General features: G+C 41.3%; 2 protein-coding genes across 2 annotated transcripts in view; both read right to left on the reverse strand.

The window, feature by feature from the left end:
* Positions 1–310: 310 nt before the first annotated feature.
* LOC122776725 (rhodopsin-like) lies at positions 311–6861 on the reverse strand. The gene is made up of 5 exons (XM_044037392.1): positions 5902–6861; positions 5645–5813; positions 4132–4297; positions 2408–2647; positions 311–709 (listed from the first exon to the last, which is right to left on the reverse strand). The coding sequence occupies exons 1-5, from the start codon at positions 6260–6262 to the stop codon at positions 584–586; spliced, it is 1062 nt and encodes a 353-aa protein (XP_043893327.1). The 5' UTR covers positions 6263–6861; the 3' UTR covers positions 311–583.
* Positions 6862–6902: 41 nt separating this feature from the next.
* Positions 6903–17701, reverse strand: part of ift122 (intraflagellar transport 122 homolog (Chlamydomonas)) — a 36724-nt gene continuing 25925 nt past the window's right edge. Inside the window, exons 21-29 of the mRNA XM_044037391.1 lie at positions 15584–15724; positions 15395–15492; positions 14075–14175; positions 10404–10569; positions 10182–10299; positions 9661–9789; positions 8743–8819; positions 8457–8621; positions 6903–7688 (exon numbers count right to left, since the gene is read on the reverse strand). Of these exons, the coding sequence (XP_043893326.1) occupies positions 7602–7688; positions 8457–8621; positions 8743–8819; positions 9661–9789; positions 10182–10299; positions 10404–10569; positions 14075–14175; positions 15395–15492; positions 15584–15724 (1082 nt within the window). The 3' untranslated portion in view covers positions 6903–7601. The remainder of the gene's footprint in view (positions 7689–8456; positions 8622–8742; positions 8820–9660; positions 9790–10181; positions 10300–10403; positions 10570–14074; positions 14176–15394; positions 15493–15583; positions 15725–17701) is intronic.

The raw sequence follows: 17701 nt of genomic DNA on the forward strand, positions 1-17701 counted from the left end.
CATCTGTTTACACTCACGCCTCAGTTCTAACGCTAAGAGCAAACTAACCACTACAGCTTCATCACCGCAAATTCAACAAGACGGACAGACAGACAGTCTAATGTGCCCGCTGCCAAACAAACATATTCAACAAAGTTATGACTCATTACTACGACTCATTTACACTAAATATTCATACATTTCATTGTTCTGGATTTATTTTTTTTGGAGGGGGGAGGGGGGATTCATGTAGCCGCAGTGTGGTTTATTGCATTAGATCTTCTTAGATGTGTGACAGTGAGGAGTCTGGAATGTGTTCAGTCGCATCGTCGCGCGCACAAAACACACCCCCACGATGCTGGATTTAAAGTCTGTGAAGCCATCTGAACACTTCCCATGACTAAACGGATTCATGACACACACACACACACACACACACGCTGGCTCTTTGAGTGTGTGGCGATTACACGTGGAGAGGTAAGTCAAGAGGATTCGGTCGATGCGACATAGAGCTGCTTGGCAGTGGAGGGTCCCTAGATGTGCAGGAACAGATGGGACATTGAGGAGGAGGAGGAGGAGCTGAGGGTGGGGTGAGGGCGGCAGGTCAAGCTGGGGCCACCTGGCTGGAGGATACGGACGAAGTCTGGGTTTTGGACACGGTGGCGGCGGCGTCATCGTCTCCAAACGGGTTCTTTCCGCAGCACACTGTGGTGATCATGCAGTTTCTGAACTGGAAGATGAAAAGAAAAAGATTCTGGATTACATTTATTATACGTCTTTGATCAGCCGAGACATTTGGATGCTTTATTTAAATCAAAGTCGTCCATGAAAAGTAAAGTAAATAAGCGTCAAAGGCACAAAGTTAGATAAACCCTGTCACTTTCATATTATCTCATATTGTTAGTGCCGACACTGGAATAATTAGCGTTTTCAGCTGCTTCATGTAAAGCCATTTTAAGCAATGGAATTTAGAATTTGGGATTTTTGCACACAGGAGTGAACACACACACACACACACACACAGGTCAGGTGCAGGACCAGAGGGGGATTGGGTGCCTGTCCCAGGATTTGAACCAATAATGATTTTCAATTTTTTCAACAATTTTCCTCCATATCTACACAAAGAAAGTTCCTTAAAAACCTCTTTGTCCACACGAAAACACACAAAAAAACACTTGAGCTGTGAAGTGTTAACACGCGGCAACACAACCATAACTGTAAAGACTTGTTGGACAATCAGACGAGACATAGACCACAATAACCTCCTATTTCAGTAGGCAAACAACAAACATTAAAATGAATACATATAAAAATACTGACAGTAGCACAGGTTTGGCTGTGTGTGAGCATCAGAATGGTTAAGAACGTCTGAGGTGACAAACGTGAGCCTAAAATAAAATAGTTTGTATTTCTGTGTCCAATCTAACCTTTTTCTTTTCTCATTTCAATCTCATCATTACGTTATTCAAATGTGGAGGATAAAGGGGTAGAAGATGGATGGATGACAATGACAACTTTAATTATGACAACAATGACGGATATTTAGTACACCTTCAAAAAGAATGTGTATTAAAAATCCGTCATTGTTATCATAATTAAAGTGTTCATTGTCATCCATCCATCTTCTACCCCTTTATCCTCCACATGAGGTGGTGCCAATCCCAGCTGACACCTGCGGTCAAGTCAGAGCGTCTAATTTGCCTAATCCCCTCATTTTTGGACCGTGGGAGGAAACTGGAGAATCTGGAGCAAACACACACACACACACAAACGGGGAGAACATGCCAACTCCATGCAGAACGACCCTTGTTCCGACAAGGCGCGAGCGCTAACCACCGCACCGACCGCGTGGCCCACCTTCAGTACAATAAATGTAATTACGGTCAGACTTGACACGGATGGCTCCACTTTGGATTGGCCAAGAAGCATGTTCAACAAAAAGAAGGAAACCCTCAGCAGCAGCAGCAGCAGCAGCAGCCGCCGCCATGTGAGGCAGCACTAACAATGTTAGAGAGGAGTGTAATCAAACTGACTGCCTCGGTGAGAGAGTGAGTGTGACTACTGTGTCCTGCATGAACTAACACAAGGTTTCCTTTAATAAAAGTGTGACTTGGAGAGTGTGGGTTAGTTGGGAGTGAGGGTTTAACGGCATTTGGCATCTGTGATGTTGCATTACTGCCCCCTTTTTCCGGACTTAATCATCCATCCATCCATTACTTCACCCCTTTTTTTCTGTGTCAATGTTAACCTGAACTGTCAGATAAATTGTGCAGTTAAATTAGTGGCATGAGAGGTGCAACATTTGACTGGGACGAAAGTGGCGTGAAATGAAATCAGCCCCCGGAGAACAAGCTCCTCGATGATAGATTAAATTGAGTTAAATTGTATAAACAATCATCCAACAGGACACACGCTTCACATCCTGTACCTGTTTGTTAAGCAGAATGTAAATGACCGGGTTGTACAGAGCAGAACTCTTTGCGAAGAAGGCCGGAGCCGTCATGAACACCGGTCCAAACTCGGCTCCCTGGTTGGCAAAGATGTACCAGGCCACGCTGGCGTACGGCACCCAGCACACCAGGAAGGAGATCACCATGACGATGACCATGCGTGTCACTTCCCTCTCCGCTCGCTGGGTGGTTTCAGACTCCTGCTGCTGAGCCGCGGCCTGAGCACAGACACACAGAGATCGCATTTCTTTCACAGCAAATGACAATATGTTCAGGGTCTTAAAAATTTAACTTTTTATACGTTACGAAATCGCTTTATTTGAAATCACTAGCTGTTACAACGTTACAACGACGCAGCTATGCCTCATACTGTGATCATTTCACAATACAACGTCATGATGATGGTGATGGAATTTATGGTGTAATTTACAGTCAGATCATTTTCTTCTATCCCCGAACGGCTGTTTGTACCAGAAGAGGTTTCACACTTAATATTCATCTCTCAAGCTCCAGTGTGTAAGACTTAGTGGAGCAGACTCCTCCCTCTCCTCCTCCTCCTCCTCCTCCTCCTCCTCTGCTCACGCCTTCCTTTCCTAAGCACATCAGGGAGCCACAATGGCCTCCACACACCAGACAAAATGTCATTCTTCTTCATTTTTGGACACATGCACTGTACCATAAAAGCAAGGATCTTGCCTAAACAGCTTATTTAAAAGCTACAAAAACCAAACATTTTGTACTGTAAAGCAGTTATTCACTGATACAAGCATGACTAAGGGTAGTATATTACATTTGTGCCAATAAACCCAGTTAAACTTTACACACTGGACCTATAAAGGCTCATTTATAAATACAGTGTTGTTTAACCTCAGTATTTGACTAATCATTAAATCAAAGTCTTTAATTATACAGAGCTTAACAAATTTGTGACACCACCACCCAGTGTAAGGTTTATGCCACAGCTGCCCCAAAGTAACAGCACTGGTTCTGCAATGGTTAATACACCAGTATGTGGACGCTCTTTAACTGAAATGATATTTTTAACGGTAAAATATAATTAGTATTGTTATCCACAGGAGAAAAATAGTAAAGCACGTCATTATTTCTTGATTAAGACGTCAAATGATAGTTATTTACTTGCATTTCCGAGCAGAAAAATTGGTTTTAGTCTTTGAATCTTATGCTTCATTAACTTCTCAGAGAAGAAGCCCAGTGAGCCGACTCAAATGTGAGTATAAAAGGGTGAATTCCGTTTGTTGTTTGCCAAATAAATAACATCTTTAGAAAGATTTCTCTTTTTTATGAGAGGTGGTCTAATCCTCAAAAATATGAGATTATGAATGACTGTGTTGCTCTTAAACCATTTTATTTTTTATTTTTGAACCACTAATACATTATCAATGTGTGTATGCTATTATTAATGAGGGCATCAGGATCACACAGCGAGCGGGCGCACTGCCCTTCAGCTGGACGACCTGGGTATAAGCTGCCATTTTGGCAACAATTCTGGCCTCCTGAAGTGTCCTTGAGCCATTAAATCCCTCACATCTCTGTGAGGTGTGCGCTCCGTGACGCTCTAACCTCCCCGCAGAGCGGAGCGGGGAAAAGGTAAAGAAGGAGAGGAAGACGACGACGACGAAACGAGATAAATAAGGTATCACTCGCCTATTATTAATATTGTGTCTGGCAGTGGTGTTCTTACCGCTCGCACGGTGCAGAGCAGGCGGCTGTAGCAGAAGAAGATGATGAAGAGGGGGATGGAGAAATGGAGGATAAACATGTAGATGACAAATGAAACGTTGTTGAACTCGGGCTTGGGGGTGTAGTAGTCGATCCCGCAGGAACACTGCATTCCCTCTGGGATGTACCTGCATTCACAGGAAAAGAGACAGTCAATCAATACAACTACACAACGTGTTTCTTACCACGTGGAATACAATAAAAACGAGACTTAGAAGAATTAATAGATTATCCTTATTTTTATTATATGAACTTTTCTCGCCCTAGTTACTCACATTCTTTACTTACGTAGTAGAAGAAGAAGAAGAAGAAGAAATAAAATGGTAAAGGTACTGAAGAGTTCCTTTAAAACACTTGCTAATTTGCTCCTAGCGGCAGAAAATGTCACCTTGGCAAAAACATCAAATATTTTCTTTCAAAACTTCTTTAATATAAATAATATTTTGAAGTTTTAACCCTTCAAAGGTCAGTATGTTTACACAACTCCACTGTTTTTGTCGAAAAAAAACCAAACTCCCAAACATATAAAAAAGTATTTGATCTTTATATTTCAGGCTGAAGTAGCTTTAAAATATTAACTTTTTTTAAGTGGTAAAAAGTATTAATATATAATATTAATATATAGCTGTTTTTGGGAAGGTGGTATTTTCTCCCACTAGGAACAAATAGCCATTTTAGGTTCATTTAAGAAACTGAGATGAAAATTTGAGCTATATTCATTCAACACAGGCAAAATGGCTTAACAATAAAAACAGAATGGCACTCTTAAGTGGAACTCTTAAGGCTTAAACTTATTTAGTCAAGTAAAAAAGTAAGTTCTGACGTATAAAAATTTACAAATTAAGTACAAATTAATTTTAAACTTATTTAAACTAAAGAAACAAGTCTGTTTTGAGAGCAGAATAGAGCAGTAGAAAGTACAGACATTTGTGTTGGGAGTAAAAGTATAAAAATAATGTAAAAAATACAGTACATTCTGATAACAGTTAAATATTGTGATATTTTAGGGTATCCAGAATTTTCGTACACACCTTCTTTATACTACATTATTTCCCACCTCTCCTCATTTTTATTTTTTTTAATTTGTGTGCTACTCTCATAAATACTAATTATATTATTTCAAGTGTATTTATATTCCATTTTTTTCTTAGCATTATTATCATTATTTATTTATTTACTCATCCTCCCACTGCCTTCCTCGTCTAATCCTATGCCCAATTCTGGCTTAGATGACAATGCTCCAACACTCCTCCAGGGAACGAGGAGTAGGAGTAAGTAATAAAAAATTCATAAAAAAATAATATTCATTTTAAAATAAAAGAGAGAGAGAGAAAGAGAGAGGAGTAGAAGAATAAAATGAAATGAAATAAAAATCAAAGGGAGTAAAAACACAGTGTATGAACACTCAAACACACAGTGTATTAAATATAATATCATATAATAATAATGATAGAATTTTAAAGGTGCTTTAGTACCGGGACCATCCGAGCAGAGGCGGTGCAGCACAGGTCAGGGCCATGATCCACGTGAACGCCAGGCCAGCGAGGGCGTGTTTCTCCCCAAAACGGAAGTTGGTCATCGGCTTGCAGACCACGACGTAGCGCTCGACGGCCAAGACCACCAGAGACCAGAGCGCGATCTCCCCTGAGGACAGAGAGCGGAGAGCCAGTTTACACTGAAATAAAAACACGCGAGTACTCATATACTCTACTACTTTCTCTTCTTATCTCACCTCCCATCGTGGCAAAGAATCCCTCAACGTTGCAGCCGTTGACGCCCAAGATGAAATATCCGTGCAGGGCCGTGTAGAGCGTGACCGTGAAGCCCCCGACCACCATGAAGAGGTCGGCCACCGCCAGGTTGAGCAGCACGTAGTTCAGCGGCGTCCTCAGCTTCTTGTGTTTCATGGTGACGTGGAGGGTGAGGAAGTTGATGGGGAAGGCCGTGATGATCAGGAAGAACATGTACGCGGCCAGGAGGGAGTACTTCCACGGCTCGGCCAGGTAGTACTGCGGGTGCTCGAAGGGGCTGCGAACCACGCCGGTCCTGTTGGACATGGGGACGTAAAAGTTTGGTCCTTCTGTGCCGTTCATGGCTCCTCAAGGTGATGGCCTTTCCGAGACAGAATATGACACAGTGTCTTTGCAGAGTGAAAAACTGTGAAGGGGTGAAAGGAAAGATGGAGGGATTGATCTTGTGGCAGTAAGGTGTCCTCTGCAGCCCACCCACGAGGCACAGTACCTTTTAACAGGCCGGGGAGATTAGGCATGGACTGAAGTGTTAGCAGAGATGGAATTAAGACAATCTCAATCTCAGCCCCCTTCTCTCCTCTCTCTCTCTCTCCCACGTTCACACATGCACACACACACACATGCCACAGAAAGGAAAGTCCAGAAATAGCTGTGCAGCATGTTTCAACATTTTCAAACATAATTGGTCGCCGCGATGGCGTTTCAAACCCTACCATTACTGTCATGTGCATCAATGCATCATCAGGATGAGATGAGAGTCGAGGAGGGAGTAGGAGGACGGAACCAGTCTCTGTGATCACAAGTGTTCAGAGTGGACAAACTACATCGAGCTCGTTTTTTTCACCCCTGATTAATCCAATTCATTTACATCTTGAAAGCGTGATTTCTAATAATCCATAAAGCAGAGCTCAACTGGTGTGATCACAACCAGTGGAGCTCTCATTTGAAAGAGGTTCAAAAAAACTAAACACCCAGTGCAATAAAAATCCCAAAATATTTTATTGAAAATGCTTTTTTTCCACTCATAAGAATATAAAAATACTTTCTTATCTCTAAACAACACATGATAAATATCCTATAGTGGAGTCTCAGTCTATGATTGTGTGGAATGCACTTGACTTCATTTGCCAAGCGTCAAATCTCAACATATGTTTTGATTTGGTGCAATTTACAATTCACTTTGTGAATAATAACTTTATCTAACATTATATCCTATATATATATATATATATATATATATCCTATATTCAGTACAGATTGTGTGGGATGAACTTGATGGCAGATCTCTGGCCTTTTTCTGAATGATTGTGTTTTTAAATAATGTTTACACTGTACACCTATATTCCCTTTAAAGTGGTGATGTAATCAATGACAGCTCGAGGTAATCTGATCCTAATAATCCAACAGGGCAGATGAGCTGATGAAGCACTTTTGTTACACACAAACACTCCAGGTATTACACATGTCACTTAGTCAGGCACCTTGGCTTCTCTGTTGAGAAGCAGCTTGAGAAGCAGCATCTCCCACATTTATCAACTTGACAATAAATAGAAAGAAGTCTATTAGTATATGACAGTAACTGTAGTATAAAGACCAGAATAATCAGAATTTAAGAGTCACAAAATAAAATGTAAACTGGAATGTGTAAAAGAAAATAGCCGTGGTACGATATTGGAGTTGCTCAGTTTGGTTCGTCGATTGGTCGGCGACAGTAAGGGCAGCAGTTGTGCTGAAGCACCAGAAGTTCATAATCCTCGCTGTGAAACATCTGCAAGGAAGAAGACACAAAAGATCGGAGATTTAAAAAAAAAAAGTTAACTCTTAAAGGTAGGGTGGGAGATCATTTTCTGCTTAAAATCCTCTTCACTCCCCGAATGTAAACAATGAATTAATACATTGTCACAAAAAATGTAACACCAAAGCCTCAAAATGTCTATCTGGACTTTTTTTTGCTTATTTTAACCATAAAAGAGCCAGAAAATGTTGTGTAACTAAGAGATTTTGCCCATTTTTCCACAATAACTTTAAATATCTGGCAGTTATTTACTGCATGTTAAAAATTTAAAATGAATAAAAAAAAACAACAACACGTTGGCTTAGATGTGCAGCTTCTCAGCTTTCAGAGACTGAAAAGACGCCAACAACAGGTTTTGGTCGCAAACGAAAGACGCTTTTTTGGGAAAACAGCCAAGAAAAAGGCTGAAGCAGAGCGATCCAAGACCAGAGTGAACATCAGTGCGGTGTTTGAACGGTTAGGGACAAGCGATGACATGGTTAACTTTATGTCTTTGTGATCTTTTGAACAAGTATCCAAAAACGTACCGAAAGTTATGGATTCCGCGCAGTGCTCGTGAATCTGTGTTTGTTGCACGTTCCTGTGCTCTGGCGGCGTAGCTTCGGAGGGAAGTCTGAAGAAAGGGGCTTGGACTTTTGAATTCGAAACGTAGTCTGCTTGAACAGGTTTTCCCAGGATCTCCAACCCTCCCCTTAAAGAAAGAACTGTGGATGTTTATGCTTCTAACAGCTGAAGTTGTACCTTGAAGCAGGTGGGGCACATGGTGATGCTGACATCAGGCAGCAGGGAGCGGAAGTATTCCCACTTGAGTGGTCTGGGCCAGCGCTTGATCAGGACGTCCCTCCTGCTCATGGAGCGCAGCACAGAGCGACTCACCTTGACGGGAACAAAGTTCGACCCCCCCTGCTGTTTTCAAAAACACACACACACACACACACTATTACGGCTCTCGTCCTTTCACCTCCTCCAGCTGGTCTGCACAGTTGGCTGAATATTAATCGCCTCATCTGTTCTGTCCTTTTCTTACCTCAAAGCTCATTTTGGCTATGAACGGATCCTCCTCTGCATCATCGACGCCGTCATCCATCCTCAGCGTCTGCAGCTCTGATTAGTGTCAATTAAGGGGGGAAAAACTAGCAGTGAATACATTTCACACTTCACAACGCTGTTTTGTTTGAGTGTAATTATACATTTTCGACACAGGGGACTGTTCTCTGAGAGTGAGTGTTCAAAATGCCAATCAGTCGTGGCTGTCAGTCACGACGCGGCTGTGGGAGAGCGGCGCAGACCTCGGTGCCCTTGAGTGTCTGGCGGCTAATGCAGGTTAATCCCCTGAATTCAGGTTTGTGGCTACGGCTCTCAAGAGGGTTAGTGTCATTAAGATGAGACAGGAGAGCCTGGCTAACCCTATTAGCTCAGGGAGCTAAGATGACTTAGCGCTGACAGCTTACCCACCAGCGCAGAATCGAGGCTAATGCAGACTAAACAACTTCTTAGAAGTGTCACAAGGCGCGAAGCAGCGCCGTGTGCTTAATTTCCAGGAGATGTGCGGCGTGTAAGTGCGAAACTCTCAGAGCTGTCAGGGTGAGGAGTTCAGTCCAGTATAAACTTTTTATTAGCAGAAATTGAATATACTACCCTTTAAATAAGTGTATAATCCCTTTGAAATAAAAATCCCTTGTTTTTCGCAGCCTCTTTTATGTAATTTAAGCATGGACCTCGGTTTATGCAGCATCTTTCACCGCCAGCAGCCAGAATTTTGTGTTTTGACACCACACACACAAAGAGGAACGGTTCTGGGTGGAAGACGACGTTTACGTCCTTTTGCATTTGTTGCACTACACGGTCTCGCCAGTAGGTGTCACGAACTCTTCTAACTAATTCATACCAAGCAGCATCATCGTCATCTGTTTTTAAACATTTCATACAACGATTGAAAGGATACCACCATTGTCCATGTGCTGCCAGCGCGAGTCCCTCTTGTCCACGGGAGGAACCTCCAGGTCAATGAGCGACACCGCCTCCTCGTCGCTGATACCGTCCTCGAGGTAAAACTGAACCAGGGGCAGAACCTCTGTGGAAGCCCCCACCCCACAGATATTTATCAGAAACATAAATAGTCGTCTCCGGCAAATACAAAAACACTGTTTGTAGGATAACAGGGGTCGGGGGATTTGTTTGTCCTATGGCCAGTTCCAACTTGGGATTTGCAAAAGTGAATTATCTATTTTTGCAAACCATTATGCAAATTTCAAGGGCAAATTCACATATTTCAAGGGCATTATTCCCCCGTACAGAGGACACGGTCTCTAATGTGTCCTGAGGCCACGTGTCCTCAAACGACCTCCAAATTTGGTTTTAGTAATCAGATCCGAGGACGTTTTCTGGGGTGTTCATACTTTGACTCACGGTGAATATTAATACCAGGTCTGAAGGAGGAAGACGATGTGTTGATGCGTCACTGACCGTATGATGAAGCAGAGTAGATGAAAGGCTGCTTGCAGTTGACGCACATGCTCCCCTTGTTGTTCAGCAGTGGGTTGTTGGTGGAGCAGCGGTAGCACATCATGCCCTCGATCAGATCCTTAAGTGAAGACATGGAAGGAAGTTAAAAGTGTGAACATCCACGGTCTGACACTGGCCTCACTGGCTAACAACGGTGCAGCATCTGCGTTTAGGTTTACTCACCTCACTGTCGTGAAAAGGTTCGGTGCAAATAGTGAGGCTGCCCAGTTCTATGGACTCCTGGAAGCGAGAGGGAATGTGCAGCTCCTGGAGCTTCTCGTAAGCAGACCGGGCCAGTTTGTACGCACCCAGTTTTTGACTCTGCTTAGCCAACGCATACAAGGTGTTGCTAAAAACATCTGGTCAAGGAACATTCTTTTATTTTAGATTTATTTCACATGTAGTTAAACTTTTCATTGTTTCAACAAGGTCTTCCCACAGTCCACAGACATGCAGATTAAGATTAAGGGTTCATCAGAGAGTCTAAGGCTCTTTTCAGACTGCAGGCAAATCAGATTTTTACCTCAAATCAGATCTGTCCAGACATAACCAATCAATCTGCATGAGCTGCTTTGGTAATGAAGTAGGTATAACCATCAGGGTTCCCAAACCTTGGTTGACATCAAATTCAAGTACTTTCCAGGAGCAATTTCCTCAAATTTAAGGACTGAATGTGCTGATACAGCTTAAGATGGGAGAGCATCGCGCAAGAGTCGCTTCGCCCATGATGGCGTCCACTTTGATTGATTTGCAGCACGCTCTGCAGCTGGACAAGTGATTGTCAAAGTCAGTCTTTTTCATTTTCTTTGGTGAGTCAGAGATCTTGAAATTTGCATTTCCCAGACGTCACGTCATTTGCTCTGTCTTGCTTAACGTGACTCGCTCATTGTTCTGCATGGAATCTCATGTCAACGGCAGAGAGAGAGAGACAGTGGACAGTGTCCAAAACACGACTCAACGTTTGTTGTGTGTAGGCCTAGCCTACTTACATTTAAGCAATGCAGGGCGCATGAAACAGTAGGTAGCGTCATTCACACACTTTCTTGCACAACATTCAAGCACTTTCAATGACCCATGTCTATTTAGATCATACTTTATGCCTAAAGGATTTCAAATATCCGTGGTAGCCTGAATCGTGTTTGTAGTGCAGCTTTAAAACATGGACGCAGGAAAATGCAGGCGCATAATCTTGGTTTCCAAACAAGTCGCGATGCAGAACCTGCTGGGATTTTCTTGTGCACTGCAGGAGGCTGGTATATTTTTTAATTTCCTGTGCTGTAGTGCTTACAGCGCTGGTTTTGACCTCGTTGTTGTGCGTCCCATAGAGTTTGACGCAAAAAGACAATTTGAAATGTGACCTGAGCAGCTGCAGTTTCAAGACCGAAGACTAAAATTCTGCTTTGAATTGCATTTCAAAATGTGGCTCGAATCTGAATCTGATGTCATGTGTTTTTCTGTCCAGACTTTCAAAACTCGTCGGGATTAAATCAGGACATGCACAAAAAAAAGGACATCTATATTTTTCTGGCACTCTGAATGAGGCCTAAATTGACTGTAGCTGTAAACATAAGTGTGAATGGTTGTTTGACTGTGTATTTTGGCCCTGTGATGGAACAGCAATCTGTCCAGGGGGTATTCCCTGCCTCTCAGGCACTGTCAGCTGTGATTTGCTCCAGCTCCTTCTGCGAGCCTCTGAGAATAAGCAGTTTGGATAACGGATAGATGGATGGATAATTTTATTTTCACCTAAAGCGAAAAGGAAAGACTGCTGTGAATCACGTGTTTGCTGACGAAAGCATGCATGTCTGTTTTTTGTGTTTTCGAGTCGAGGACATCGATGCGTACTTGTATCTATGTGGAAACGGATAGTTAGGGGCGCAGCTCTTAGAGCGACTATGACAAGAGCAATGAGTTGCAGCTGTAGCAGCTCCACACAGGCACTCCTCCATCATCCAAAAACCTAGCACCACTCCTGTCGGTCCCTCTTCAGCGGCTCCCACACACGCTGTTCTGCTCACGGATGAGAGACTGTTGATAAATTCATGTCCTCCCAATTGTTTAGTGCGGATTCTTTTGTGGAAGTGTGTTTAATTATTCAAACCAGGTCCAGCCCTGTCAAGCTAAAGGCTATAAATCAAAGTTGGGGTTTGATCCCATCTGCTCAGCATGGTTTCCTCATCAAAGTCTTGTCTTGTCCTCCTCATATCACTGTGGGTGGCTCTGTGTGTATTCTTCTCATTAAAGCTTATTGTTTAATGTGTTTATATGCACATATAGCATATGCACGGAGTTCTCTAATCAGATCATTTGTTTAGATATCAGAGAATGTGCCGCTTTCTCTCATCTCTCTTTTTTCTCTCAGCAGCTATATGGTACAGTATGTGTATGGTGTCAAGTACCTTCAACTCTCTGTTTCTCCACTTTATCATTCATTCATTCATCATATATCACTTTTTTTTAGACGGTCGTGGATGGAGGTGGAGCCAAGCTGACATAGGGTGAGAGATGAGGAACACCCTGGGTAATGTAAACCCCTAATCTGCATGTCTTTGGACAGTGGGAGGAACTCGAGAGAGAGAACCCAGTTCACTATGATCTACTGCTCCTCGTCAGCCTGGATTCTTATCTTAAAAATTAGATCACCATATTTACTCTTAAGTGTTTCCCAGAGACAAATTCCTTTAAAGTTTGTTTCATAAAAAAACATCTTACACAACAGAAGAGTTTTAATATTTTGTGCGTCACATCCAACGTCTATGTCAAATATAATATTTAAAAAGCCTTGACAAACTTGTGTTTGAAATATTATGTGATGTCACACTTTCATTTTCATTTATTTGCCACAAACAACGGAAGGACTACGTCTACATAATTCTGTGTAGGGCTGCAACTAACGATTATTTTCATAATCGATTAATCTGTCGATTATTGTCTCGATTAATAACCCTGGAAAGGACGATGTCCTAAAATGTCTTTGTCCATAATCCAAAAATGATTCAGTTTTAATGATTTCTTTGTCATATGGAGCAAAGAAAATATTCACATTTAAGAAGCTGAAAAATTATAAAACTTGTTTTAATTATGTAAGAACACTCAAACGGATAAATCGATTATCAAAACAGTTGACAATTTATCCAGTAATAAAATTATAATCGAGTCCTTATTCTGTGTTTAATTTTTCCCTACACGTTATACGAGGTTGGGTATAAACAGCAACAAAATGTTTTCTTTTTGTAGTTCCTAAATTTCATAAATGCAACAAACCATCATTCTCTGTATATATGTATATATATATGTCTATATAAAGTATCTCTGTATAAAAGGTTCCTTAAGGTCGCAGACCCCTGCCCTAACCATTCTGATATAAAATCAGTTTATCCAGTAAATGTGTGCTCACGTTTGATCTATTTATTCATCTAGTTCAGTAGCTCCGCCCCCCCTCTAGGGGCTGCTACATCATTTTTGAAATTCAACATTTTCTGATATTTTCTTTTGCAAATGAAAATGAAGAAAGACACCGCTCTCGTCTGCCTTTGATCTGTAAATAGGTTGGAGTGGCAACGCGTCGCGCATGAGTTGGGTCTTCTGCTGTGTTTGTCTAATTTCAACTACTCTGGTATCAAAATGTTCAGATTGTTTAATTTTAGACTTTTGTTTGTTCTTCTATTGTCTTTTTTTTTTTACTTTCTTTTGTGCCATTGTCAGTGAATAGAGATGGACCGTTCCAGATCAAGGCAAAGGGCATGCACGGAGATCAAAGCAAAGGCACGAGTATTCAACGCTCCGAGCGTTTTCTACACAAAATATTTTCTATTTTCTATAAATAGAACTACTTTTCTCAAATGGAAGGATACACTTTAGAAATGCCCGGTGGTATGTTCTTGGTCAGGTTGTTCAGGAGGAACCTGCAGATGTTGAAGAGAGTCTCTGGCATGTGGGAGCTAAAGGGCTCATCCTGGTGTTAAAAATGAGAGATGGAAAATGAAGGGATTTGCACAGGTTATATAAAAACATCTCTTTTTATCCCCTGACTCATTTCTTCTCATTTCAAATCAAGCTAAACGCACATCACAGAATCCAAAAAGGTAAGGAGGAATTTGCTAAAGGAATCATTAAAAAAAAAAAATGTTGACTAAAAGTTGATGTTTCTTATTTATTGTGGCTGCCCGCGAGAGTTAATGTGAGATGCTGAGGTTTCCTGCTCTGGTCTGGATCACAACAAACCTCTGTCTTGCAGCGGTTTTGAGCACAGTCTCACCGAAAAAGCTGTAACAACAAACTGATGTCACTGATGCTGACCAGCTCACCCATGAAGTGCTCATAATTCAAGAGTTGCTTGTTTGTCAGAAGGTTAGGGTTGGGGGTTGTGGTGGTGGTGGTGGTGGTGGGGGGGACTTGAAGAAGGCCACTAATGAGGTGGTCATCATGCTTAGTCAAACAGCAGGGTGACTACCATCATGATAAAGGTCAGGGAGGTTTCAGGAAGCAAAACATTTTGACTGTGGCCAAAAAAAGGGCAAATCTATCATTACTATTTCATGTCGGTAAACTTTTAAATCGAGCATTTGCAAAAAAAAAAGTGTTATAATGGCAGCTCCTGGGTAATTCTGGAGGATTAAATCCCCTTTCAGTGCTCACCAGCTGAACTTAACACCATCAGCTCTCTCTTTTCATTACTCTGAGCATATCTTTATCTTTTTTTTTTTCTTTAGCCAGAGGATTTATTTATTTATTTATTTATTTATTTATTTTTTGGGATTGAGATAATCTCGCAGAACCAGACTTCCGTCTTGTGAGACTAACATGGGTGTGTCGGAATGTCCGGACAAATGTTGATTTGAAAGTGGTCGTAATAAATGCAGCGGGCTGTCAGCACATGACAAGGGAAAAATATGCCTCCGTAACCAAACAGAAATCTTAGCATTGTAGACGGCATTTCCTAAATGTAGCCGTGTCATTTTGACAGCCAATCAAATTAAATGTGGGTCTGGTCTATGGAAGATTTAAGTCCTTCTCGTGCGTTAGTGTTTCACTGCAGTGCACTTCTGTAACGCTGCATTACTCTTCTTCTCTTTGCCTTCTTTCTTTTACTTTCCTTTCTCTAGAATTAACCAGGCCCCTACCAACCGCAACGGCGGACGAGACTGTAAAGATTTGAAGTACAACGTTCTTACTGTGTAGCGCTGAATGGAGTGATAGACGTGGTAGAGCTCGGCGAGATGCTGAAAATGCTCAAACTTCTTCAGCATCTCCTCCCTCTGTTTATCGCTGTCTGGTGGAAACAAACAGCAAAAATGATGAGTCAATAAATGCGTCAGGTTTCACAATAAAACACCAGCGACAGAGACAGAGACGCGTCTCACCTCTAGCGATGTCCAGACACTGCATAGACAACATCCAATAGTAGTACCCCGCATTGTTGAACCTGTTCTCCACCACTGCATTGTGGGTGAGCTGCTCCAGGACCTTCACAGCTTTGTTCTGTTGCCCCGCTTTGTGAAAGGCTGGAGGGAAACAAAGAGGCGATGAGTGGACTGATATTGAGTGACCTGGATTATTTCTGTTTTGTAAAATCTTTGGTTTGATCCAGTTGGACTGTTCTTCCCGTGTTTGTACTCTGGCTTTGTCTAACAGTCTGTAGATATGCAGACTGGGTTGTCCTTACACAGCAAATTCAGGAGCGTTAAATTAAAGAAAAAAAAAAAGAAAAAAAAGCTTTCCTAATTACACCAATTAAGTGTTACGTGTACATTGTTAGCTCCAGGTTCCACTTGACCCTCAGAGGATAATGGATGGACGTATGAATGGGCGACAGGACGATGAGAACATGATGAAGGTGCCTTTTCATCCATAATTACATACAACTTGAACATGTGCATTCCCCCGCAGGCAGATAACGTTAATTGATGAGTGTTCAGGCTCCATTCATTTTCATTGGGTGGACAACGTCGGAAAAAGCCAAATGTTCCAAAAATAATAAAGATTAGCTGCAGCTGTTGCTTTCTGTGGTCACCAGGTAGTGCTAGAGAAAGGCCACCAATTATGGCATCATTATATATATATATATATATATATATATATATATCGTATATGTGTATATATATATATATATATATATATATATATATATATATACACATATATGTATATATATATATATATATATATATACACATATACATACATATAAGTATATACATATAAGAATATATATATATACATACATATAAGAATATATATATATATAAACAACCATCACAGCAGTGTTTGAAAATGAGAACGTTTAGCGTGTAGCAAAATCCACATGATTGTAAATATCCAGCATTCACACTGCATTTTCAGCAGGTCTAGTCTACTAAGAACATTTATTTTTGTGAATAAACAACTTAATTCCATAAAACTGGGATTAAACCACATCACCCCTGTTGTCAGCTCACATGTGTTTACGGCCCATAATCGTCTCACTGTCATTTTCTCACTTCTCCACGTTCAGCGACTCCCAAATCCCTATTTATTTCCTGTTGTTCTCTGCAGCCATAATATGTTGTAGGGTTAGTGTGTAAAAAGCACACAAGTACATGAAAGGACACCGAACCACACCAGTGATGACATCATCAGTGCACGGGTACACAGATGATGTCATATTGATTCATCTGTGCAGGTGATGTCATCACTGGTGTTGGGATGATGGAGACTAAAGGCAGATTAAGGTCAGGAGATAAAATAACTACTATGGACTGGGTAGTGAAGGAATTTTCTAACTCCAGATTGTTTAACCAAAAAGGACGTTGCCAGAGCAGAATTTCTTTTTTTACCTTAGATATGATCAATCTGCATCAAGACAAGAGTTAAATCTTTGTATCAGAAGTGATCTGCATCTATACTAACACACCTGCTCATCTGCACTTTGCTTAGTGTCAGAAAGTAACCCAGGTTTCTTCTCATAACTTTGCCGGCAGTGTGTGAATGCGAATGACAGATGTGCGATGGAGGGAGTGCTGCACGTCGCTGCGATGGATGAACGTGTGAATGGCAAAACTGTCCTTTGAGCTTTACATTACAGAAATAACTAGAAAAAACACTGTATAAAATGACCATTAACAAGAAAAACTAGTTTTAGCACTCAACAAACAACGTTTTGTAGTTCTATTTGTCTTAAGAAGACATTCAACTATTTATCTTGAGGTACGAGAAGCTCTTACAAAACCGGGTTCCACAGGGAAAATCAGTGTTCTTAGCCTGCAGAGGAACATGAGCTAATTCTTTATACTTCTCTATCCTTCTACTACTCTATCCTTCTCTATACTTCTACTACTCTATCCTTCTCTAAACACCGGAGTCACAAAATAGCACATTTGAATAGGGCTGTTTTTTTTTTAAAGAATCCAAACAAGTATTCTGATTTTTCAGCTTCTTAAATGTGATAATTTTCTGGTTTCTTTGCTCCATGAAACAAAGAAATCGTTATAACTGAATCATTT

Source organism: Solea senegalensis, linkage group LG11, assembly GCF_019176455.1.
Source record: "Solea senegalensis isolate Sse05_10M linkage group LG11, IFAPA_SoseM_1, whole genome shotgun sequence".
Taxonomy (NCBI): domain Eukaryota; kingdom Metazoa; phylum Chordata; class Actinopteri; order Pleuronectiformes; family Soleidae; genus Solea; species Solea senegalensis.

Bases quoted from the DNA above. Each gene is read 5' to 3' on its own strand.
- LOC122776725 (XM_044037392.1), bottom strand. From the start codon at position 6,262: ATGAACGGCACAGAAGGACCAAACTTTTACGTCCCCATGTCCAACAGG. The intron at 4,298-5,644 runs GTACTAAAGCAC...CTGTGAATGCAG, and splicing joins CCTCTGCTCGGATGGTCCCG to GTACATCCCAGAGGGAATGC. The intron at 2,648-4,131 runs GTAAGAACACCA...GTCTGTGCTCAG, and splicing joins TGCTCTGCACCGTGCGAGCG to GCCGCGGCTCAGCAGCAGGA.